Below are 27,168 nucleotides of genomic sequence, written 5' to 3' on the forward strand. Positions count from 1 at the left end.
TAACATGAGAGACATATACACATTATGCGATGAAAATATGTCGTTTGGTTATAACGACGAATATCGCGAAAAATTTATCGTATTAAAACCAACCATTAATTATTATTATTATTATTATTTTTATTATTATTTTACAACTCGATATAACGGAATAGCCCATGCCAAGAAAGATAACATAGAAAAAGATAGCCGCCTGAGTTATTCTTAAAGAAAATCTTATTAATTTGATTCTAAACATGCGTTGATACTCGCGGTTGGTTAGGAGCAATTGTAACCTTTGGATAAAGGGTAAAAAATGTCTTCACCGGAAATAATTCAAAGTTAGCGTTGAAGCAAAAACAATGAAGTGTATCCAACGCGTTAATATCCATGCATTCGTGGAGTTATATCCTCTCCTACCGTGCGCGGAATCAGCATGACGATCTTAGACGAGAACTCAATGAGTTTCTTCCTAGATGTTAGTCATGCAACCGCTCGATGCGATGACATTAACGCAGAAAAAGCCCTGCTGCGTTCCGCAATAAACCAGGGGAAAAATTCCAACATGGGCCAATCATCGGGAAGGTGAGGAAATTGCTGTGATTACAACCATGCGGAGGAGACGAATCTTTCATAATACCTCCGTACGGCGATGTCTGTGCGAGAAAGAGAGGATAGCAGACTATGATGGAATGAGGGGGTTGCCCCTTGCACGGAGACACGCCTCGTAATAAGGCCGGTGGCCGAGAGTTGCCAAGGTCACCCTGGCTGTTGACCAGGGTCAGTGATTCGTATGACGCACCGTTAACGACCGTGTCCATGCAGCCGCTGCGTTTTCCTCGGAGGAAATTAACGGCAGCGTGCTTCCGAGGAGAGATTTTTTACAGTTTCTCCGCAAAAATGAAGTGATTATTGCCTTTCTTACGGATCGCTGAGAAAGACTTCCGTTGCAGCCCGTCTCGAAGGCACATTTTACAAATGCGGTATCGACGAATTTGCTTCCTGGGTGAGAGAAAATATCTTCCACAAGTGCGCGCGTGTTATAGCGGTGTTATCTAAAACTTTGAGTGAGTAATGTGCAAATGTATGCAAAAATGGCCCTGGATGAAATATAAAGAACAGATGCATAAGTATGGAAGGCAAGTAATACGGTAACACGAAAGATTCGCTGACAGGGTAAAATATTATGCTGCGTAAAACCGCTCTAAATTGGCAAAAATATCGAACATGCACGGAAAAGTACTTTAGTATGAAAGGAGAGTAATTTTTACAGCGCTAAAGAAGGCTGCGCAGTGATCAAAAGATGAAGCCAACATTGAAAAGCTAATTTTAGTACATATTATTAAGGGACAAGATAGCAAATGCGATGCTTAAAAATTTTATGTATTTCATATCTTAATACCTCTTCTTCTTTGGTAGCATCAAATTCGAGGAAAATAAAATGTACCGTCGAAATAAACCTAATGAAGAAACCGCTATCGTCGTTGTCAGTAAATCACGCGATCTCAGATTTTGCCATTTTATTCTACTTCGTATGCGCAGAAGCCGAAGTTCGCTAATATTTGTATTTGATTTGAGCATTAAATTATGTGCCAAATGGCATTATGTATGTTGGTAAAAATAACGGCGCCAGAAAAACGTAGAGGAATTATGTAGAAATTGTGTTGAATGGAGCGATGTAAGGTGAAAGGTGGCAGTTCATACCGTGTACATAAATTTACCCATGTCATGGAATAGTATTATTCGCGTTTATCTACGAATTGTCTCAAGAAAAAATCACCTGGCACGAAAATCAGGCAATTGGAATTCAACTTAACCGTCCTCTGCGGAGCCAACGCGGGTCTATTCAGAGTTGCATATCTACGTAGACATCAAAGTTAATAAATTTTACCAGTTAATGAAAAAGAGGATTCAGGGAGTGAGCTTACCAGCATTGAAAACATGGACGCACTTTTGCCGAAGTTTCCGAAGCACTACAACTTGTAGCGTATTGCATAACGAAAGCACCCACCTGTAAAAGAATCATTTTAGGAGGTTTTTAAGGTGCTATTTGGAAATGGACAAAATGGGCCGGAAAGGGGAATAAAATACTGGCTTCTCATTCATATCACCTCTGAGTCTGAAGTCTAGCGATGGAGGACACTTTCATTGCAGATGGAGGACACTGTTTTTACACTTGTTCTCAACGTGCTTCGTCTGTTTCATCGATGAAATCCTGTTATTAATTTTTAGCCCTTTCTGTAATGTCGGATCAGTTTGAAATTTAGCACATTTGCTTGCTTCTGATCACCATACAATTTTCAGTATTCAGAAATTGGAAGTTTTGCTCCATTGTGAACTAATTAATGAAATAAATTTCCAAATTGAAGAACGGTTTAAATTTCCTCAATTGATGGCGTCAGCCACAAAATTTTTGGTACAATATTCCTGCAACTTGTAGCGCATTGCATAACAAAAGCACCCACATGCAAAAGAAAAAAATTACGAGGCTTTGAAAGTGCTATTCTGAAATGGGCTGCAATGGGAAATAAATTACTGGCTTCTCATTCCGATGATCTGAGTCTGAAGTCTATCGATGGAGGACATTTTTCAGTCATTTCACTTTTCAAAGCGATATGGAATTTAAAGGAATTGACTTTACGGCGCTCTCGGAGGCCCAAGGGTAGATTCGCGAACTGAGATACCTTTCGACCTTTAACCTGGAACCAAAATTAAATATACACTAATTTAATCTCTTACACCATCCAGGAGGGGTGTGACTGAATCGTTCGTGATGATTTTCTGGTAAAATAAAACTTGATGTACTAGGACAAGGAAGGAGGTTTTTAAAGGGTAAATCGACTGCATGATTGTACACTAAAAAGTAGAAAAAAATCAAAATATGAAATGATAAAATGAGCAAAAATGTTTCCAAAACAGTATAAATGCATAAAACATTAAGAAATAAGCCTTTCGTCTCTTGGAGAATAAAGCTAGCTTCGTGGCTAATTAGATTTGGAGAATAAAGCCTAGGGTGCTGATTAGATTTAGATATTAAATTTGCGTATCAATCTCACTAATCAGGTGATTCTGTAATCCCATTTCATATAAACCTAATCAGCTTCCGCTCCTTACTCTCCGAGTGATATAGAGCTGATTATGAATGACCTTGCTTAAAATGCAAATGACAGTAATTGGTTGCTTCAATTAATTTCAGAAAAACTAAATTTTATAACCCTCTAGAGATGAGCGGAACTGTGATACTCGAATCATTTCGCTACCTGTGACTGCTCCTCATCAGTAACGGTGATCATTAAATGTAATTACGATCACCGACGAGAATCCCTTATAGAATTCAGCCGTGATTTGTGGCTTTGTTATTTCTGATTTGACACTAAAAATGCCGTCTTGCGTAAGTGCTCGTTTCAGTATTTACTGATTTAATCAATGGCAGTGACGGCTACCTCTGCGTTATAAAGCTATAGTTATAAATTACTGGATGAAAATGAAAAAAGCTCATAAATAATTTATCGGGCCGTTTCCCTTTCCCGTTTTACAAATTGTGACTAGGTGCCATACACCCTTTAGGACTAGACAGAAAATTGTTCCCTTGATAAGCGGCATTGACAGGAATTATTATTATTGCACAAATTGTTACAAGTCGACCATAATGTCGGATGGTAGTATAAAATAAAAAACAATACATATCTACATTTAAATAGCCCTCAAAATCCATTTTTACACAATAACATGCGAAGACCAAAGCAAAAAAAGACGTGGCCACCCTATTCAAAAATTAAGCGTTTAGAAAAGCCCTCAGAATTCAATTTTATTTAACCTATTGATAAATAACTTGGCGTTACTTGGGAAGGCCTAAAAAAAATTTCCTCCGGTAAACCATTCCAATTCCCCCGATGTAGGAATGAAAATTTTAGTCTATTTGACAGCTGTCTTGGAGCCTTTATCTTAATATAATTATGATCCATCCTTGCCAGATAACTTGGTCCTTTGAATATTCCTTGGAATATTCCAATACCCAATATATATAGATGCTTAAAGTACATAGACTCAATCGCTTACAACCCTTGGAACCATTCTCAAGAGAAGTATGAGATAGAAGTCAGATTATACAAAGGTAGGAAACTAGCACTAAAGTGGAAGTAAGTAGAAAATGAAAATGGGTTGTAGCGTATTGGAAAAGACGGCGCACAATGTTTTCAAATCGGAAATGCTATATATCGCTCGTCACTTGGTAGTAGCCTGCTCACCGAATCCACAATCACAGTGATTTCGAATGTTAAGCCACCGGCAGTGACTGCTACTTTTTTCAGTAACGGTGATACAATCGATATATCACTATAACCACCTTCCCTCACGTTAAAACTACAAGTCTTATTAGCATATACATCCGAGATGGACTCAAAATAAATCTATGAAGATGGAGGAAATCGGTTGGTGTCCCTGACGGGACTTGGAAGCTTTTGAATCGAAGCGTCGTGGAAGGGGAATGGGGTCGGGGAATAAAGTTCTTGACGCAAAAGCCGATGGAATTCCGCGGTCTCGCGGCTTTCTGCCTTTATTTCCCTTTGCTACCTTTTTTGCCATTTTGCCTGCGCACTCTCAAAGCCTCTTTGCGGGCGCATCGATAGCTATTTCACGGGCTCGCGAGTATTTTCCACCGTCTTCTTCCTTTTGGCCGACATTCCAGCATCCACATGCGCACGAGGTAAGCGGTTTTAGCAAAGATGTGGACTTAAATGGCATTGACTTTACGGCGCTCTTGGAGGCCCAAAGGTAGATTCGCGAACTGAGGTCTCTTTCTACCTTCAAACTGGCATAAAAATTAAATATACACTATTTTACTCTCTTGCAACATCCAGGAGGGGTGTGATTGAATCATTCGTGATGATTACCTGCTGAAAAAATAACTCGATGCAAAAGGACAAGGAAGGAGTTTTTCATTCGGAAGGAGTTCCCCGACAGCAGCATTACACGAGGTGCTTTCATTATTTAGATGATAGATAGTTTAAATTTGGCGAAGTAATTAAATTTTTCAGATACACCAATCATTCCCAACATATTCCTAACAAACGTCCTCCGACGTCCCCGCATTCATGCTTTCGTTGTTTCAATCCTACAGTTACTTCACAGTTTCAATCTTAAGAATCCATACCTTGTTGACTCATGAGCATGTCCTACCAAAAATACCGTTTACTGGGAATGGACAGGAAGGAGCTATCATTATAAATTACCAGGCAATGAAATAAGCCCATAAAAATTTTTGGGCCGTCTTCCTGTCGTTTTTTTCAAATTAAGGTTACTACATAGTATTTAGCGCCTGAAAAGGAATTGTTCCCTTGAAAAGCAGTATTGAGGGGAAGATTCCAATGACCAAGATATATAGATTCTTAAAGTACATAGACTCAATCGCTTTCAACCCTTAGAGCCATTTTCAAGAGAAGTTTGAGACACAATTCAGGGTATTTAAAGGTAGGTAACTAGAACTAAAGTGGAAGTAACCAGGATATGGAAATGGATTGCAGCGTACTGGAAGAGACGGGGCACAATGTTTCCACATCGAAAAAAGCTGGCCAAAAATAACGGAGCTGTTATTATAACTGATATATTTGGTGCAAAGGTCCTGTCCTTGTTAGCGTAGTTTTTAACCCTCTGATTTTGAATTGTTAATTATTTTTAATGTAACTGCAATACTTCGATTATTAATTTCTACTTTGTTTATACAATTAATTCCAAAAGCTCTATGGAATTTAAGATAACTTTCGTGATAGTAAATACAAATTATTCATGTTATAATACAGAATTGTATATTTTACAGATTATATTTAACTATTCATATTGTTTTTATATTTGGAAAATCATTGAATAATTAAATGTAAGGAATATTTCTTAAATCCGTTGCTTTGAATATCATATTTATCGTTCGGATTGCTAAGAGCTAATTTGGGGGTGGGGGTTTATGAATCAAATCACTGGTCACACACTTCGGTACGAAACTTTTAATGTGATTTTCCGTTCATTTGGGTTTATTCTACCGCGAAAGAAATAAATAAACATTTTTCCATTTATTTCATAGCGATTCTCAATATAAAAAAAATTAACACAATCATACTCATCATAAGACTCATCCTTATGATTCCATTATCGACCATACCTAGGTAGCTGAACTGAATACCGACCCTTGGAAATATCAGGGAGCCAGGGTCAAGAGGAGTTGGTACTTACCTATCAGTTCGTACGCAGCACACGGTAGAGTGGAGTGGATGCGAGGGCGGGGATGATTTTCCTTGGAGGTCAATGACTCCTTGGGCTGCATTCCCGGTACCTCTGCAGCCAAGGAAGGGTTGCCATGCGGACGGGAGGAGTTCGCTCCTTGAAATAGCGGAGATTATCATGGCTATCAAAGCGAGGTCGACCTCTCCCAACAAATAACGGAGAATCAACTCCGGGCCAAATTATGAAGCTGAATTATAGCTTTCAGGCGTTCTTTTTATTGGATGATTTGATCGGGAAAGATAATGTTAACGAGCAAAATGTAAGCTAACCTTTGATTTCTCACGACTTTAAAAGCGGTCCATTTATAATATATAGCGGTCCATATGTTCGAAACGATCAATCAGAAGAAATATTTCGATTTATCACAGCAATGTGATGGAAAACTCTTCATAAATTCGTCAACTAATTTCCCGCGGTTATTGAATTTTTGGCCACACTTCACGATAACTTACAGATATTCTTGTATCTCACACCTTTTCGACAAGAGTAAAATGCTATTCTTAAGCATAGATTTTTCACGACTTACAAAATATATATTGTGACTTTTCAAAGTAATAAATTATCTGTATTGTGAGGGAATTGTTTTTCTTATCCTTTCGTTTCCATTATCTATTCAATATCCTAGCTCAAAGTGAGTAAGCTTGGATGCCGGTGCCTGATCTATAACATCGTGACAGCAAGGTCTACAAGATTTCAAAATTTCGTGCACGCACCCAAATTAAATGTCCTCAAATAAATGGAGAATACGGTATATTAGGACTTTGCTACATCGGAAATGATATTGCCCTGTTTATTGCAATTAATAGTATAAATTTTAGCTTTTGAGTAACATATCCATTTATGGAACCTAACGCAGCACACTTTTGTTAACAAAGGGAGAGAGCAAGTTTGGGTGAGGGGGCTTGAAAGGGATGCCAAAAAACCGTGTGAGAGAATGTTCGGTTAACTAGGGAGGGGAAGGCAGAAAATAGGGTTTATTGATAGATATAGTGAAAGGGAATAGACAGTACCAGTGGCATAGCCAGGAATTTCGTTTGGGGGGGAGGGGCCCAAAATCAGGAGTGAAAATTTTTAAAAAACAGGGTACTTAGTAGAGGGTTTTAAACTAATTTAAAAGTTTTCCTTTAACGAAAAAACTTCATTTGTTTTTTCTTTGTTAAAAATGTTTTCTATAAATTCATGATTTTTCAATATTTTGTTATTTTTCATGGAGAAAATATTTGTATTTTTATATTTCGAAGGGGGGTCCGGACACCCCAAACCCCCCCTGGCTACGTCACTGGACAGTACAGTGAATTGAAGAAGGAAGCCCAGGTACCTTCAATAATGATAGTAATTAATATATGACGAGGAGACGCATTTTATGTTTCATATTTTCATAAAAGCAATAATAGCGGGCGTGACTTAGTGGAAATCCGTTATCGTAGGAGTTGAAGGAGTAACAACTTTGTCATTTGCAAATAGATAGTAATTTATTTTTTTCGACCATGGGTTCGTTAAGGCGTAACATTCTTTAGGTAGTAAAAAATTGACTAGTATATTTATTGGGTTAAAAAATGAAGTGATTACCCGCGATTACTCCATTTTAACCCAATATATATTTACTTCTTAATTTACCTGTACTCCTCTCCTTGAAATGTTACTCTGTAACGAAACCATGATCAGAAAATTATAAATCACTACTTGGAAAAAGAAAAGTTGTTATTCTTTCAACTTCTCCATTTTTTCAATATTATATATTCAAATATATGGAACAAGTAAAGAGAGATGTGAAAGAGAAGAAATACGTAGGTGTGAAAAGATTAGCTGATAGGAGAACTGAGTGGAGAGCTGCGTCAAACCAATCCTAGGATTGTTGACCAGTGATGATGATGATGATATTCAAATCAATGGTGGCATTCTAAAAACACCAATTTGGTGCTTTTACTTGAGCGCATGAGAAATAAGTAGGATTTTAGGAGCAATAACCTGAACAACTTGCAATTAATTACTCTCCCCTGGAAATAAATAAGTCTAGTCTCGTCGCGTGCGAATTCGTAACAGCTCCACATTAAGTATTTCTTCGGGGATGAATTACAGACTTCGAAGGGAAAATGCACGATGAGGAAAACCATCAATCATGCCTCTTTTTAGCGGCTGCAGGCACGAATGAAATAACTCTTCAAATTACCCAATATCATTGCGACTGACTTATGAAAGGCAAAAAATAAACCCTCATTTTCAACACTCGAGAGTTGCTAGAGCATTTATATGAAGTGAAGAACGCGGAAGTACTTAAGACTTCATCCATGAGATATTTTTCATTCTAACACTGTTATAAATCATGTGCAATTTGCATAATGAGATGAGATCAAAGAGATTAACCGAGGAGTCCTAGATCTAATACCCAGAGGCCATTTTCAAGTCGAGCAGGGCTGTAATAAAAATAAAATTAAGGCTCTTTCAAAGCAAACTCTTTCCACCCTTTCCAAACTGCCTTGAGGCTATTGGCTGCTGGATGGGTGTCTTCAACGCCGTGATTCCAGTCATCCATTACCGAATTTTTTTTATCAATGTATCAATGCATTTTATACCGCGGCATAGATGCCAATAACTAATTCTGTCAGGGAAACGGATCCTTACGGAGATTCCAAGAAAGGAATATATAATTTAATAACATGCACATATTTTTGATAAATTTCAGCCGTAATGCAAAAGTATGTACTGCTTTAGTTTTACGTAACCGGATTTAAAACAACGAGTGGAGATGTGATGGTGTTTCTGCCAATTCATCCACGAAAAATATAATGCCGAACAGTTGCAGGGAGCATTTGCATATCACGTCTAATGTATACGGTTTACTTAATTTATAAGAAGAAATTTTTCATGAAACCAAAGTAATAGAAACCCGAGGCCGGCCTTGGTGGCGGCGGGGTAAAGTCCAGCTAAACAGGAGGTCGCTGGTTCGAGTCCCGCCTGTGTAAGTTACCCCTATCCAGGGCATGGTTGTTTGTGTACGTGAAACTGTTAACATTTTAATAACCCCGATGTAAAAGGCCGTATAGAGCTGTTTTCGGTGGTATGGAAATAAATAAATAATTCATTGGTAGTGATGCATATAAATGGAGTTTACTAAAAAAGGAGAGGATAGAATGTTTCCTTCACAGCTCTAAAAATATACTGATAATGTCTAGCCCCTAGTGAAAAATGTCAAAAGTCAAGATTAGGGATATTAATGCATTTTTGGACTCCTTATGAATACGTGAAAACAAGTAGTTTTAGGCTTTGAATAAACGTTTCCGCAAGCATGTCGCCTTTTACTCTTTCCTCTCTTTCCCATTAGTGAGATTTTCCCGGGGAAATGAAACGATTTATATGCTGATAGGACATTCATCATTTGAGTACGATGTCTGATGATTATTCATTTCTTTGCAGGATTCTGAAACCCACCAGCAGTATGGTGCCCAACATATCAATTGTTTTGCTGTTCGCAGCGGCGGTAGCCGCGGGATTCAGCGGATCTGAAGATCGTTTAATCAAGAAGTACGCCATGATGAAGGTAAACTTATGGATCAATAAATTTATCATTTGTGCGCTTGGAGATTTTAGAGAATAAATAAAATCCTGAGCAAAAAGGAAAGATTATTTCATGCATCTAAAGATGGTAAATAATTATGGATTCTATGCCGTTATTTGACTCATGACTGTTTTATATGATGGCGATGATAGATTTGATGGTTTGCGCATCAATTAAAATGATAAGTATTGCTATATGGATAGTTCAGTTTGACTGTCATCAGTCTTCTGAGCAAATATTGAAATGATTGATTGAGTGATTATCTCGATTTATTTGGAAGGATTGCAATTTCTTAAGCTTACTAGAGGTATTTATTGGAACCCAGGGAAAGAAAAATCCCCTCAAAGTCATGTCCATTTTAATGGCCACTTTGACTGAGAGAGGTAGGCAGGCTACATGCCGGATTACTGGACGTGTGGGATTACCGCAACGCCGGATCACAGAGATTGTAATGGACTATATTTGTTTTTCTCAGGTGTACGAGAGTTGCTTTGGGTCTGAGGTGGTGGACGAGGTGAAGCGTGAGATGAAAGAGGCCTGCCTCAAGTGCAGCGGGGGCCTGGAGGCGCACGCCCCCCCACCGCCGCCCCCGCCGTCCCCCTCCCCCGCACAACCCCTCAAAGATGCGGCCCCAGCGCCCCCGAGGCCGGTGGCCGCCCCCGCGCCCGCCTCCGACGAGGAGACCAGCGGGGAGCAGCAGCAGCACCACCCGGCGGACCACTCGACGCCCGCATCCCCATCGCCTTCGCCGCACCCCCTGCCCAACCACTCGCACAGGAGCCCCGCGCAGCTCATCAGCCCAGACAGGCTGCAGGCGATACTCTCGCTAAGGCCACTGGTGAGCAATCACACACAATAGGGAAGTTTCCTTCATCAAAGAAAACGAAAGGCATTGATTGCGACTCGTTACCCACCATTAGTGTATTCATAATATACAAGTTATTTGGTTTCACAAATCCTAGTTTAGACGAATGGCAATGGTCAATTTTAACCGCATTTGAAAAAGGCCAGATTGGCGCGGGAACCAGAATGACGTCACGCGGGGTTTTCCCAGCATTCATACTCAGCCGTCGCGTTTTCGCGTGCTTGAAAATTTTAACTTTTCATTTTATCGCGAAAAATGGATATCGTCATTTAAAAATCTAAAAGCGATAAAAGCGTATTCCAGGAGTAATGATCTTTCAATTTAGGGAAAAATATAATAGGAAACCACCCTACTCGGAGCCAATGGTAGCTTCAATCCTTAGCATAATGAGATGAGAACAAAGACATGAACTGAGGAGTCCTAGACCTAATACCCAAAGGCCATTTTCAAGTCGAGCAGGACTGTGATAAAAAATAAAATAAAGGCATCATTCTAAGCCAACTCTTTCTATCCTTTCTTGAGGCTACTCCCGTGAAGCTATTGGCTGCTGGATGGGTGTTTTCAACACCGAGATTGCTGCATGTGGCTTCATGTCCAAAAAAATGGTTACCTAGGTGATATTAAGTGGAGGTAGGATGGAGGCCCTTATATCTTCCCATATTCCCATCCCAACTTAATCTAGCCTACGACACTCTGCCATGATAAGACCGAGAAAATTAATCAATCAACCGAAACCATCAAAAGTACAGAACTTCTTAGTAGACAGCTAAAACAGCTGGGAACTTGAGCTACAACAAAGTCCGCGAAATTTCAGCGTAGCGTAGCGTATAGGAGATTAACCCTAGCTAAGTTTCACTAACTCATTCTTAACTGTGTAGTATCCCCTTATTAAGTTTCTTGGATAGTTAAATTTTTTTATACTACTACTTTTTTTACATAACGCGACCCGGGTTGCGATGAGTAATCATTCATCATGCATGAATTAATATGCATTTATCTTATTATTGTAACCTAGTTATGTAACAGAGGAAGAGATGAATTTTGAAACAGACGGCAGAGTCGGGGAAAAAGATGGGCAAAGATATTCCTTTATGAGTGTTTATTTGAAAAATAATTGAAAATCAGGACACACTAAAACAGATTCTATTTTTTCCCAAGAATTCTCTAGTGTGTCCCATTTTAACCCATTCTAACACAGGGCTGATTCTGAGAGAATTTAAATTTCAAGATTTTTCCTTTTTAAAAATGTGACAATTCTCTGCTCGATCGTAATTATTGTGGCAGCTACATGCTTCACCATTAAAATTTACATCACAAAAGAACAAGTAGTAAAATCCTTCCTAAATATAGATGATAATGTATGCATTTTTGACGTTGCTTAGAAGCAAAATTGGGTAATAATGGGTTAACGATGGTGTTTCTTCTTCAGCAAGGTGCTCCTCCGAGCAGGCTGCCGTTCGTCCAGCAAAGCCCTGCCCAGGACCAGAGACCCTACTTTCTCTCTAACTTGGCTCAATCCCTAGGAAACGCCATCTACGACTTCGGCAACAACGGATACAACTCTCCCATCAACCAGCAGGCTTCCTTCTGGAACAGGAACCCGTATTTCTCGGGAGTCAACAACGGCGGCCCAGGATACTTCCAGAACCTTGCTGGACTCTTCTCTCCCGCTAACGCTCCTGTCTACCCGCCCACTGGATACTATCCTGCGTACTTGGGTGGCAGTATGAGGAACTCGGTGAGTAATATTACGATTAGGAGTGTAAAGGTTTCGCTTTGCTCAATTGACAAATAAATTAATGGGTTACGATTGCAGGAGACAATGGTGGTTTTAGGTTGAAGTAATTTTTTTGTTCCTATTCTTTCGAAAACAGCGCTATATCAGCCTTTAAATCGGTTATTTTCAACAAGTTAACAATTAAATTGGGGCAACTTAACCAAGGGGGACTTGAAGCCACGACCTATTGTTTGACAGGCAAGGAGGCTAAAAAATGTTTTACGGATTTTGACTAAGTTTCGTCTAATTATGCGCGATTTATGATAAAAGTTTGATTATTTCGTATCCATGCATAGCTCATTTGATAAAAATATTTCAGATTTGATAATTTCGGATTTTATATTTCAATGTGGGTGCCCTTGGAATAATTAGTAGTCGTATGTCAAAGATAATAAAGGCTTTAAGCTATTAGCCAGTTTGGATTGGTGGAAAATAGACCATTACGCACGAGAATTTCCCCTTTCTCTGACACGCTACGTAATACATTAAATTAAAATACCGAAAGAAGTTATTCGCCATGAAAAATTCTTTTTATCTGACCTAGGTGTTCCTCCATAGATAGCGACAAAGGCCCTTATAATTATATCATTACCTGTACACGACATGATATATTAATTATATGTCGTGACATCAAAACTCGATGACTACTATTTGTGCGCTTGTGTCAATACTTCATCTTATTCTTTTGGTATTTTAATAGGACGTATCATTACAAGATGGTGGCGATACTGCTTTAAGTAGCTCCTAAATTCAATCAAAATTCTCCTAATTCATTCTCAGGAGAAAAAAAAAACGCTCCGGCATTATCCCCCTCTTGTTTTGAGTGGATAATTAATATCCATCCCATTTTCTAACTGGTCAATTTCTGGTTCCTCTCCTGTGAAGCAACCAAGAGTCGAATATTCTAGTTAAGTTGAAATTCACTATTAATAAAAACTTCAGGTGGCTTTAGGAACCCAAAAGATAGACCTAGATAGGCCTCTTAGAAATAAATTAAAGAGACTTGAAAAGTTTTGTATTTGCCCCCTACACCACAAATCAATTTGCGGGATCGAATAAAATGCTCACTGGAACGAGACCGCGATAATTCTCATACTCTAATCTTCAATCACACCCCGGGGAAATTTCATGGCGGGAAGTCTCCAAATCCTTTCAGAATCGTGTGAGGAATCTTTGGCGTAAGATTTCGCTCGATATAAAGCCCCATTTTTGCGAAGCCGCTTCACAAAATCTCAGAGCGCAAATGAGATTTCAAGTTCTTCATTCCAGAGTTTGATGTGCACAATAGACGCCATTTTGTCGGAGGAACCAGGTGAAATAATCGGGGAGGAACGTAACAAGGGAAACAAAAGAGGAACGAAACCACGAAACGAGCGGAAATGCCTCCCTGTGCGTTGATTACCCGTGATGCATCATTTTTTCATCATCTACTTCTCCCGGCTGCGAATGTAGTCCGAGAAAGGGGATTGGATTCCGAAGAGGGCATTGTTGTGGGCATATATATGTCTTTCAAAAGCGAAGGTGGAAAGAAAATACACTTTGATGGGTACAGAAAGAAAGGCAGGTGCGAAGGTGATGTTGGCGTCGTTATGGTTCGCCACGAGAAAAAAGCGATTGAAATTTCTTCTCAGCAGCATCAACAAAGCAGAAAGCGTTCAGGTGTTTTCTATGAGCGAGTAGCCTGCTTACAAAGCATCATCATTCCCTATCTACGTCTATGACTCATCGAAACATAGGCCGACAAATTGGTAATAACAAATTAAAATTAAAATTTTAAAAATATATTCTTCATCTTCTACGAGTTGAAGCAAGGCTATCTTAATTTAAGTACTCAAATTATGTGCTGTAGTTCAGCTTTCAAGTTTCATTGTCTTCAGAATGAAGTGAACCCAATCAATATATCCTGATCTGAATATCGTGCGGCATTCCATTTTAAATTTATGGTTCATTAAAAGTTGTGAAAAAAAACACGTACATTAGTTGGTAAGTACATTTCTTCTCCTCTTTAATTGATGTGCCGCGGGGAGATCCCGGGCATTGTTATAAGAAAATTAATATCTTCAACTGAATCCGACTGCCGAATCTAATATAGGCTCACCCAAATTTTAAACTCTTAACACTAGAATGCCGGGCAATTTGCATCTCCCAAGAATGCCGGGAGGATGTCATTTTGACACCCATGCTCTTATAGCCGTGTTACGTTGCAGATTATTTTTTACATAGCCGCTAGTGTTAATGCGTCAACTTCATTGCAATATTTGTTTTTGTTTCCATAATATTTTCAAAAAATAATTTTTTTAGGAGATTACCATTGAAGTAAAAAATATGCCAAAAAACGAATCTATTGAACAGCGGCAACAGTTTTTTGCCACTGGTTTTCGTCTCCGAAAGTGGAAGTTTGCTTTAAAAAAGTTGATTGGATAGGAGAGAGTAAAACGCACCCCTTTGCGATAGAACTTTATGTACCGAGAGTAAGTGGGGAGGTAAGTTCTCGGCCAGCGGGAAGCGGTTAGCAAGCAAGTTCTCTCAATGCGATTACAGGCTAACGATAATGTTTTGGTGAAGATTTGTCAGATGCTTCAACCAGGTTTAAGCTGGGAGAGAAAAAGCGCGTTTCCGATCACTACCTATAAGTTCAAAAGTAGTAATTCTGTGGCTCTCTCCCCATTTCTCTTGAAAGGCATTCGCAATGAAAGATGTTAAGACAAAAGGAAAAATTATTACCACTGATACTACAGTATGTTGCTGTTAATCATTGTCAAAACTTTTTACATTGCCAATGATTTATTTTTATTTGTTAATCATTATATTAATTAAAATTATGGTTGAACTCAATGCCTGTTAATTAGATTCAGATTCAATCGCATCAATTTGGAAGCAGAACCCATAATATTTGTTATGAGAAAGAGACCTTACTTTTTTCAACTTTTATATTGCAATAATTATTAAGCGACATTCCTAATATTAGATGGAAATCATCTTAAATTTTTTGGCAGAAAACGACTTCATAATCAATATGAAAAGCAATTTAAACGATGAGAAGCTCATTGATGCACGGTGTGCATCGGTCGTAATCATAAACGGGAGGGAGGACCAGTTTTTACCAAAACCTCTTTCCCAGAATGGCATAACAAGAAGTGGAATGGCTTCTGGGAATTCCTTATTGCGCGTGAGTGTCTCAATAGACATCCTCAACCTTTAATTTGGATTCATTCCGAAACCACCTTTAGGATCCCATCCTGTGAATAAGGCATCTCCTTGAATTCTGAAAATGAAAGTTTTTACTTTCCAAATGGTCCAAAGTTTGATGCACCTGTGCTCCAATAGAGTGAATATTATAGCATGCTTTTCGGCTATCGATCCTCCAGGTATAGGGAGACGATTTTCGGTAACCCATTACGTAGGTGAGAGGAAGATTTGAGGTCTGAATCTTCCAAGGTCGTCATTCGCACTCTCCCCAACCACTTTATAAAGAGTGGGCAATGACCCCTTATAAAATTGCCGAGTATCATGAAATATGACACGCAAGTGATGAATCACGCCATGGGAAAAAATCACTTCGTCGGCAAAGGGATCCGGATCTTCAAGAGTTGTTTTACCCTCCCAAATCCTGCTCGTGGAATTCATCTTATTTTGGAGGTATGCATAACATACAACCGCGCAACTAAAAACCAAATAGGTATTTTTTCATTCACGCAGTAGACATAACTGTATGTAATATTTTCTTCATAATACGTAAATTATATTGATTAAGTTGGCTTTAAATTGGGCAGTAGCGAAATCGACGAATTATCCGGCTTTCATTTAAAATAAAAAATTATTCAAGCATAATAAAATCTACACGATGCAGGTTAATTATTTCCAGACTATCGGTACCTTGACAAAGCTAGCGAGAGATCAGTAAAATATTGTTTTACATTTAAAGATGGAATAAATCCTTAATTAATTCAATGGTGAATCTGTGAAACCTAACAAAATTATGAAATAATGATAGACAACTCATTCTGGAAAGATTCCGAGTTGCCGGGGGAGGGAAGGGGGGGGGGATGAAGAAAGTTGACCGAAAAAGGTATTATGAGAGAATGAAAGACGTAGCATATAAATGCGTTAAAAAAAGAGAAGCATACATATAGAAGGTGGTGTAATTAAATTTCCCCCATTCACGTAAGCCCAGTTACATGGTATAAAATCCGAACCATCAAAACTTCCGGGAAAAATGGATATGAGAATATTCGTGTAGATTACCAGACGGTACATACTAATTTTTCTCAACACATATTTGAAAAAAGTAGCTTAAAGTAGGCATCAACAATGTGTAACGCGACTTTAACCTTCGCTATAGTAAAATACGCAAAAAACTGCAATATAGAAGAAGAGACACTGCCTATTGAAATGGCATGATAGTTTTTTCCATCAGATAATCCATTAAAATATAGAAAGGGGATGAATGTGGCGAATTTTAACAAAATATCGAAGGTGGAGGTTTCTCGCGTCAGTAGTACAATTTTTTCCCATGTATAAGTTAGCATAGGAAAAAAATAAATGGGCATGTTATGCACATATCATTAGGTGCTGATCATGAAAGATTTCAACTTTCTGGTTGAAAAAAGTTATTGAGATAGAGGTCAGCTTTTTTCGATTTTAGCTCTTTGTTTATCGTAATAAATTTACTAGCGCCTAGAGGAAAAGTAATGAGCGTGTTTATTGGAAACTTTCATTTCTATTAAAGAAATTCACTACTTTACATTGCGTGATGAATATCTGGGAAAAGGATGAGCATGTGTACCAACGCTGTACGGAGTATTTGCGATAATCCACGAACCTCAAAAGGAGAGAAGTAGACCATGAGGAGGATCAATTTGGAAAGGATGAGTAAGATAGATATAACAAAAAACCGGAGAGCAAGGGAGGCTTCAAACTATCTTCAACTGCACCTCTCCCACTGATGACCACCTTACACAAGATTGTGGAAAAAAACACCATCATCCGTTGGTGAAGTTGAGTTCATAATCCTTGCGACATTGATGTGGGACTTGTCGCATCACAATCACCCCCAGATGATGTCAAATAAGACAGGATACTGGAGGGAAGCAGATAATTAAAAGAGGAAAGGAAAGTAGTCGAGAATGAAGAGTTTTTGATCTCAAATGCCTTTTGCTTAAAATTTTTTATGCAATTTGATGCATTTGTGGAAAGATTGATCAGTCGTGGGTAATCCTACTCGATTTCTCAAATGCTGCAATTACATAAAACCGCATTGTAACTAATAAGACGATATGTAGGCCTATGAAATTATGTAAATAGTCTAATATTTATTTCCTAAATAACAGCTTTGTATCCGCTCAATTTGTTTCTGAAACTCCTTTTTTCAAGTAGACTACTACTTTTGGAATATTTTTGCATCACTTGTCCGAAAAATTTAACCAAACAGGTGCGGAGATGCGTAAGAGAGGAAGCTTTGTAATGAAATAAACTAAATCATCGCTATCAATCAAACAAACATAACGATGCAATAAGAATGATGAAATATCATAACGGAGTGTGCCACGAAAATATCGTCTCTACCGTCGTAGTCAGCCATCGTTTAATCGAATTCATAACGTTATCTCGGATTTTGTCATTTCAATATTGATCCTACTAGTGGTCATATATCCTACGGTATTGGTCAGAAGAAGATAACCACTCTCGTGTACATGTTAACCCTGAGGTTATTATCATCAGATCGAAGTATTACATCCACTGTCTACATGATCGAAGGTGGCATCACTCAGATCCTGGTTCGCGGGAGAAGTAAAACAAAATCGGGTGATCACGCCGTGAGGAGTGGGCAGAAGTTACGTAAGCGTGTGGGAAAGGGAATAAGAAAAAAGGCGAAGAAGGAAGGAAGAAACATTTGGAGATGATGGTGGGCCGGTTGGAGGCAATTAGGACTAAGTGCTTTCTCATGGGGGCGTCCTCTCCTGCGCCTCACTCATCCCCCTTCTCCTTGGGTGGAAAATTCTCCGAAAGATGAGACGGGCCTCAACACTTCGAACATCACTTCCATCTTCACGCGAGGAGTCACGGAGGAATGGAAGGAGTTGTTTTTTCAGGGCTTAAGGAGATCGTTGCGAGAAGCGATGCATACTTTATCCTCAAAAGAATTTCAAAATATACTTACTCGGCTGATGGCCATAATAATAGGCTTTCCTCCGTTTAAATGGTATTTCAAAATGAATAACGGGGTTTTAACGCGGTATATTATATATTGCACTAAACCTACGACTGTAATTGTTGCTAGCGCTGTCAAACGGATAGTGGCGGAAACATTTGGTGGCGGAACATGCGCATTGTTGCCAGCGAACAAAACTGCTTGAGTTGCTCTTTTATTTGATACATCATTGATAGCTGTAAGTTAAATGCTATAATAAAGCGTTAAAAACCCGCTATTCATTTTGAACACTATCTGACGGCTGAATACACAGGAAAATTAATGGAATAATAAAAATCCTTGCTCTATAATAATGCCATTTTGAATAATGCTGATATATTGTTCGTTCTATGATAAAAATCCTTATAAATATAGAAACGTCACCGCACTTCTTTTTAGTATTAGGGCTTGTTATAGTGCATGTAGGGCGAGATCGGTTTATGTAGGGGCTGATGACATATCAAAGTTCAGTTGGCCCTACAGGGTCGATTGAGAATTCGGCCCTTAGACTAATTATAAAATACCAGGAGTGTCTGTATTCTAATTTCTAAAATGCAGTCACTAAAAACAAATCAAAGATGAAAAGCCATAGTGGAGGCGTTTAAATTTATTAGTTATTAACGGCCATTAAAATAAAAATATAACGATGGTGCGTAAAGATGAACTCTTTCCCTTCAGTCATTTTTCTTTGAACTTGAATTTTTTTCGAGCTCAAACTCGAGACTGTCTCCCTCATTGGAGCCCAATTTCACCTTCCATCTTTTTATCTCGACGTTTCCAAGAACAATTTTCCCATCATTTTCACAGCATTCATTCTTAGAAAGAAATGTAGCCACTTATTCATCTCATTCCCACCATTTTTATTCTAGTATAGTCTCCCAGGTTCACCAAAGTGTTGCAATTCTTTTTTTTCTCACTCGAAGATGTAACCGAAGCCTAATTGGCGTATGAATTGGTCTGGAAGAGGTCTGTATGCAGCCGGTCTCCCTCGTCTCGCGTCGCTGTGAGAACTAAGTTGCAGGGGACACTTCACTTACGGCTATAAATGATGCATTAGATGAAAGAGTAACTAAAGTAGTTTCGTTTGTTGACAACATTGCGCATGTGCACTCAATGTTATCGACGCCATACGTTTGAAGGCGCTTGCAACAATTCAAGTCCAGGAAATGAAGCACACAAAAATGCAAAACCATGCAAATATTTTTGAAACTGAATCAATTTGCATAAAAATTAGTGATTAGTATGACATTACCCTCTATTTCAAAATCTATAATATGCCGATTGACACTTGTCACTTTTAAGGGGTAAAAACTACCCCTAAATGCCAAAAGTTAAAAAACTACATTTAAAACTTTACCTGGGTAAAATTAAGTTTGGATTAGTTGAATAATGATTTTTTATGCTTTGAACACAATGTCAGAAGTTTTCAACTATTAAAACTCAACTTTTAATAGGAGTAAATGAAAAAAAAATATTTACCTTAAAAAAATAAATTATTCGTCAGTGTTTTTAATTTAATAAACAGTAATTAATATTTATTTAAGAGTAGTTTAAGAATTTTGTTGCTTGAATTATGTACACTAATTTCATTTTGCGACTTTACACCCCTTTAAAAACATTCCATATAACATTGCAATACCTATTAATTACTTAAATAGACATTAATTAGGAAAAAAGTAAAATTATACACAATTTATTTGCATGAAAATACACTAAATATTTACATACATAGACAAAAATAAAACTTAAAAAAACACAGAAAAAAATAATTTTTTTAATAATCTTAATTTATATAATCATCGTCGTCGTTAGCGTCATCCTCGTCTTCTTCTAATACTGGGCAGTCCTCACCCACTGTCAAAATTTCAAGTAAACCGATGCAGTTTGAAAAAAATTGCAAGGCTAACATTGCCTGTACTATTACTCGAGAGAAACTAATCAAACGTTAGGGAAGAACTCGCTCATCGTCTTGATAAGTGACGTACATTGAACAATTGTGGACTTGTATGTAAAACTTTTTGAGTTGCTCTTTTATTTGATGCACGCTTTATATCTGTAAGTTTACTTTAATGAATATTACAAAGCGTAAAAATCCCGCTAAACATTTTGAAATACCCGGTATACCGAGGTGAGACGAAATACTTACATTCTACGGCATACAACAATACCAATCAATTTTGAACTGGCCCATTGGTTGCGATGTTAGTGGATAATTTCGTTGTTTACAACAAATCCATCAATTTTAGTGGCAACTGCAAACTTTTAATGATAGATCTGGCTTTTTTATATAAAAAGTGCAAGTTATTGGAACGAATACTGTATGAATATCATGCCCTCGAAGTTGGTCAACTAGATTTTATGTGCAAAAAACGGGTACTTTTTTGAGAACAAATTAATTACCTACAGGAGATACCGGGAATTTTTTGAAGTAAATGATCTAACAAAAAAATTAATTCTCTTTCGTATACTTTTTTTCTGCGTTGAAGTTGATTGCTTCATCTAGACAAGAGAGCTTCTCAAACTCAACTTTCTTGATTTTTTTACAGACGGTACCTACATCTTTAGTAAAGCATTCAATTGTGAAGGTCGGTCAGTCCTCCAACGCCCTTCGCTCATACTTCGTGCCGGGGGCAATTTCCTCTCGGGCTGGGTGAAGATTTCGTGCCCTCTTCTAATTAATTCAAACCTACCATTGTTTCGTAAACAGTATATGGTGTGTGGAGCCTTTCTCAACTGAGATGTTCGCATTGAGGGAGTATGTCCTCCAGCTATTCCATTTTAGGCGTCGATTACCTACCAGCTTTTACGCTACACCAACAAGATGGTCGGCGTGGTAACTCTGTATTCTACTTCCCGCACGAGAATTGAACGAGTTACTGCTTATAATCAAATTGAAATCCTCCAAAAAGGTCAAAATTAGCCATAGGAAAGGCATATAATTATTAAAATTATTTGACCGGTTAGAGTAGGGTAGAAAACTTTGCGAACCACTCCGGTCTGCTCCCTCTGAAATTGAACTTCTCTCTTTATTTCACAGTAAGGACTATTCCCTGTGTAACTTCAAACGTTTGTTATTTTCCAAATTCTCTTTATTTTCTTCAAGATACAATTTCCTTTTACCTCTTTAACTCAAACAACTTTGCCTCATATCTCTATTCACAACAATCTCCCCCAATCATAAACTCCCTAACATCATCAACATCAATAATTGAAAATGAAATATTAAACTTGTCATTATATCCATAAATCCTCTTCTCTGCTTTCTCCTTTCCTGTTTATCTGAAAGCACTATTCTAAATTTCCCTCACATAGTCCTGTCATATCATTTCTTCTTATACCCAAATCCCTTTTGATATTTTATAGCTTCCCCTTGTACATTATATCTTATCCGCCCCATTATTATTACCCCGGCATTCACTATCCTTACATTAATTGCTGCCTTCTTCTTCTCCGCGTTCTTTGTCTTCATTTCGTCTTTCTTGGATAACGCTGGCAAGTCTTCGCCAGGATTTTGCATGACAGAGACCTCCAGGGTCTTTCTTATCTCGCTGCTATGAAAGACATGCGCCCTTTATGGCCATATATGGATCGATGAGTTTGCGAGGCTCACTTTAATGTGCTTCGTTTTCAGGGAAAAGAGTGTGGTATGGTTTCCCACGTCCATTCCCAGAGCGTTTTCAATACGTGACACCATCACGCGGACTAACTTTCGTCCGGCTCCTACCCTTCAGCTTAATTTGCAAGTGAGCCCCAACTGGAAGTAAGTCAGGATTACCTCCGCAAGGACAACGTTGCAACGTGCATGGCTTTCTACCTCGCCAAGGAGGAAGTCCAAAAGAAAGAAGTTTCATAAAAAAGATGTATATCACTGTTTGAGTAATTCTAAGTTTCCTTTTGAGGCATATCATTTCCTCGAAAAAAATTCCTATGGGGCCGCGGAGGGCGTCATAAAGCTTAGTTTACATCTTTAGTTTAAAAACCTCCTTGAAAAAATAAGACATTAATAGGGAAAGATACTAAGGTGTTGATCTCGGGTGAAATAATATCTGTTTTTAGATCAGACCTGATGATAGCATGATATGCAGAAACCCGAGTCGTACTATTTAAAATAGTATGGAATAGAACAAAGTATTTTCATTTTATCATAATGAAGAGATTAATAATTTTGGGCAACAATACCTTCGACAACGCCCTCGCATTTTAGCTGAAGATTAGTGCCAAAATTGGAGGATTTTCTTCAATCAGGTCCAACTGTTTCACTGATTGTGAGTGATCCACTTCCAAACTAATTGTTTGCCCAGGAGGTATTCGCAGCTGAAAGTTGAAAGAAGAGAAATTATTGAAGCATGCGACCGGTATCTGATGGAAACGAGGCTTGAAGTAGGCTAAGAGCGATAAATCACAAGCTGGCAAATCATCAATTCTCATTAGAAGCAGGCTGAGCGGAACAGTGCGCTAGGAAGTTCTCCTTCCGCTGCAACCATCAATTCTCAAAGAACGACGCACAAAAATATAGAAAATGGAGCATCGATTTCATTAGTCTTGAATGCAGAATTCTGTCATTAATTGCATTCCTTTACCCTGAGGCTCCCGCTCGAAAGTGTGAATTGAAACTTAAGGTTTGCAAATTTTTCTACATTTCAGTCATTGTAGCTTCCTCTGTAGATAAAACTTTCATATTGGGGAGGAGTAACGTCCCGAAGAATGGGCGCCATTGGATAAACTATTTGTCCTCGATGTTCACGTTCAATGCATGAGAAAATCAATTCTAATCATAAGTCAAGCTATTGACTCAGGCTTCATCGATCCGTGTCTATATATATAGTACTTAAGCGCGAAAACTGAGGATGTTATTCATACTCATTTTAAGTTTTTATAGTAACAAGTGTGAGCAGTAAGCGAATTTCCTGAAGTGGTGATCTTAAATTTAAAAAATATAGAATAAAAAGTGTAATTGTTGATGTTAATTCGTGGAACATCTTCACTTCGATAATGAAGAAGATACAATTTTTTAAAGGATTTTTGGAGTTGCCTCGGTTCGCCACTATTATTACACGCTTTTTTTTCTTAACTTGCTTGGTCTGCTTGTCTGCTTCACAAATGGAATCTTGCAATTGATTTCAACCCGTTTCCCATCGTCAGATCAGCTTGAAATTTTGGACACTTCCGATGAAAATCCCATATTGAATAATCACTTGATAGAAATTTCGTGCGTATCAATTAATTAACTAAAATTACATAATTAACTTTTCAATGGAAAAATAGCTCTAGATTTTCTGATCAGGATGGCGTAGATTACAAATTTTTAGGCAGAATTTTTTTTAACAGCCGTCGTTTGACCGATTACCAGGTTCGCCACAAAAATGTAGGAAACAAATAAAAAGAAAATATTAAAAACTCGCTTTCTCCAAAAACAATATAATATGTACTAAAAAGCACGTATTATCCTGTTAAACTAGCTGACATCGGATTTTGGTTATAGGATTCATTAGCACCCATGCGATGCCACTCCACGTGACATCAGAGGGACCTAGTTTCTATGCGAGTAGATAGGAGTTTTACATCGTCTGAGATTACCAATGCATGCATGAGGCACAGAGCTCAGGGAAACATCTCTAAATAATCACCTATTAAAATTGGTTAAGTCGGAAAGTTTCCTTTGTTTGATTGGGTATTAATAATCCTTATTTAAGCCAAGTGCGACCTGCTAGTAGGGTACTTTGCTACCTTCCAGCAGCCTGTATCGTATCGGCGCTCATAGCCTCGCACCAAGGCGGCTTCACACGGCGGCAGACGCAACCAGAATGGCGTCACTCGGGCTTTTCCCAGCATTCAGAGTTAGCCGTCGCGTTTTCGCGTGCTTGAAAATTTTCAATTTTCATTTAATCGCAAAAAATAGATACCGCCATTTAAAAATCTAAAATTGTGAAATACGTGCTCCAGGGGTAATAATATTTCGATTTAGGCAATAAAAAATAATAGGAAACCACCCTATTGCGGTGCTCCACGCGCGCAAGTTTCATGTAATCGTGGGGGACAGTTGCGTCAGCGAGGAGTCATATTAATGTGGATTGAGTTGCAAAGTGTTCAAGCAAAAAACAACCCTTTGTTGGCAAGTGTGTGCTTCTTTTTCAGTTTTATGAATTTTTTGTTTTTAATTTTAGTTGAAAAAATCAATCTTTTTTTTTCTCTCCTGAAAAGTTGCTATTTCTGAGATACGTGTTGTTAGAACTTAGCCAACGATATGTGATACATATCTGTTTAATGTAAAATTTCCTGAAATATATACTGCCTTTCAATATAAATATATCATATGTGATACATATAAAATTTTTACTGAAAAATTGAAAAGTAGTGGAAAAAGTTATAAAAATAAAGCAATTGAAGCGTTTCTCGATGCGTATATTATAAGAAAAAATGTTTTAGTCTCGTATTTAGATATTCGTGCAGCTAAGGGTTAAGGTGTCGGAATTGCCCCTACAATTATGCCATGATCTCATGTCTCTCCTCAATCTCCACCGGTTTCTCTCGGTTTCAATCAAGCGCAACCACTTCCTCACTCTCTTCCTCTGTGTGTCGACGTCTCGCACGAGTAAGAGGAGGGATCTGGAACCTATTATAAAAGGGTTTTCCAGTCTCTCTCAAGACCGAAGTGCGTACGGCAAACTTCGCCGCGAGAGGTTGAAGGGCATGTTTGAACAGCGCGGATCTCGAAGGACGAATAATGTAATAGGAACGGCAGTCTACGCTATCCTGCGGCATCAAATATTACGACCGGGATCGGTGCATATCCTTCCAGCGTTCATCACGAGACCGCAAGGATCTGGTCCTTGTCGGATACGGAGGAATTCACATTACAGAATTCCTATGAGATAAACTACCTTCGATTTTTAAAGGTACTCTTAAAATTAGGCATCTATTCTGAGGACTTTCTGTGATAGAAATAAATTGATAATCGATTGCCGAGAGCATTGGATCTAGAAATCAATCGTCTTGATTCTCACGCGATTCAAAGGAGCTGTAATGCAGACATAAAGCGGCAACATTCGATTGGTACGAGTAAAATTTGGATACCAGAATATAGGCTGGATTTTTTTTCAAATCCAAAAGTGTCTGAAGTCTCCGATACCCACTCATATGTTTTAAGGTTTTAAAAGTGCCGTATTTGGTTAGACGAAAATAAGTAGGTACTTTCCAGAATTTATAGTGAAATTGAATTTTGTTAAGTTTATCTTGAGGTTTAGTCAATAAAAAAATACATAAGTTTTCAATTATCTTCTTTTTTTATATATGAGTCTCCAAATTTGGTTTCAGGCCGTGAAAGTGACACTTTAGGTGGTAAAACGGCAAAAAAATAAATGCACTTTTATTTACCAAACCTCAAGGCTAATGAGAGTTATATAAACTAGGATATCGAAAACACATTCAGTAAATAACATAATGAAAAATAGCAGCGATAATATGTGATCAAAGACGAAATAATATTAATTTTCCGCTGACAAAGATTAGTGCTGAAGCAGCATGGCAAACTAAAGGTAGTAAATTAAGTAAACAAGTTGAGCAGATAAATTTGGTTCTCATCGCCATCACGGAGCATAGAAATAACTTGTAGTGGGAAAAGTATTCATTACTGCTCAAGAATATGTTAATGGATTATGCAAAGTTTCTCTCGCTTCTTAGAAATGCGAAACTATAAAATAACAACGCGTAAGAATTTTCAATGAAGAATTCCCTTTCTTGTGATTTAAAAGATCTTGATAAGGTGTGATACTAAAAAAAATGTTTTTAAAATATATTCTTCATCTTTCGCGTTATTATTAGTGAACTGAAGTATATATGCTGTACCAGCGGATTCACAGCACCTGGCTTATGTTAAGGAGACTAGATGTAATTTTTAATTTGTCCTAATGGTAAAAACAGAATTATGCATGCAATGATTAAAAATATGGTATACCTATCAGAGCTCCGTCCGGAATTACGTGTATATAAATAAGTTTCTGTATTTTTTTTTTTAAATTTTGGCAGTAAACACCTAATGAAAAACATATATTAAATGAAAAATATTATTAAAACCTTGGAGTAGGAAAATACATGACTCAGATGTTTAATTTCTAGTTTTCGTTAAAGTTTTAACTTGTAAGTATGATTTTTAATTTAGATACGTTCGAATTAAAATGAATTTTGTTAAATTAAAGATGTCTTTTTAAAAATAGATATTTTTAAAGATATTTGTTATTTAAAAATTTGCAGGTGCACGGTATGACCGTGAAAAACTTTTGGGATATGTTTTTAAGTTTTTAATGATTAACATAAGTTTTTCCCTGGTGCTACATGCGATGCTCCTTTTCAATCCCTACTACGTGCTTGTCTTGATTGACTTTAAGACATTCTTCTCATAAATTTCTCATGTTTACAGAGGGATCTTGACCTGAGGAAGCGCATGGAATTGATGGCTTCCCGATTGGACGGAAGTAGGAAGATCAGAAACATCACTTGCGTCATGCAGGAGCTTGGATATGTAAGTTGAC

The 27,168-nt window shown here is 37.9% G+C and overlaps 1 protein-coding gene across 1 annotated transcript in view; it reads left to right on the forward strand.

Annotated features, from left to right (window-relative positions):
- LOC124160692 overlaps positions 1-27,168 on the forward strand; it is a 176,598-nt gene that overhangs the window by 115,560 nt on the left and 33,870 nt on the right. The window contains exons 3-6 of the mRNA XM_046536668.1: positions 9,667-9,790; positions 10,284-10,646; positions 12,103-12,411; positions 27,057-27,158. Coding sequence (XP_046392624.1) covers positions 9,689-9,790; positions 10,284-10,646; positions 12,103-12,411; positions 27,057-27,158 — 876 coding nt within the window. The 5' untranslated portion in view covers positions 9,667-9,688. The remainder of the gene's footprint in view (positions 1-9,666; positions 9,791-10,283; positions 10,647-12,102; positions 12,412-27,056; positions 27,159-27,168) is intronic.

The sequence above is a fragment of the Ischnura elegans genome, chromosome 6 (assembly GCF_921293095.1).
Source record: "Ischnura elegans chromosome 6, ioIscEleg1.1, whole genome shotgun sequence".
NCBI lineage: Eukaryota > Metazoa > Arthropoda > Insecta > Odonata > Coenagrionidae > Ischnura > Ischnura elegans.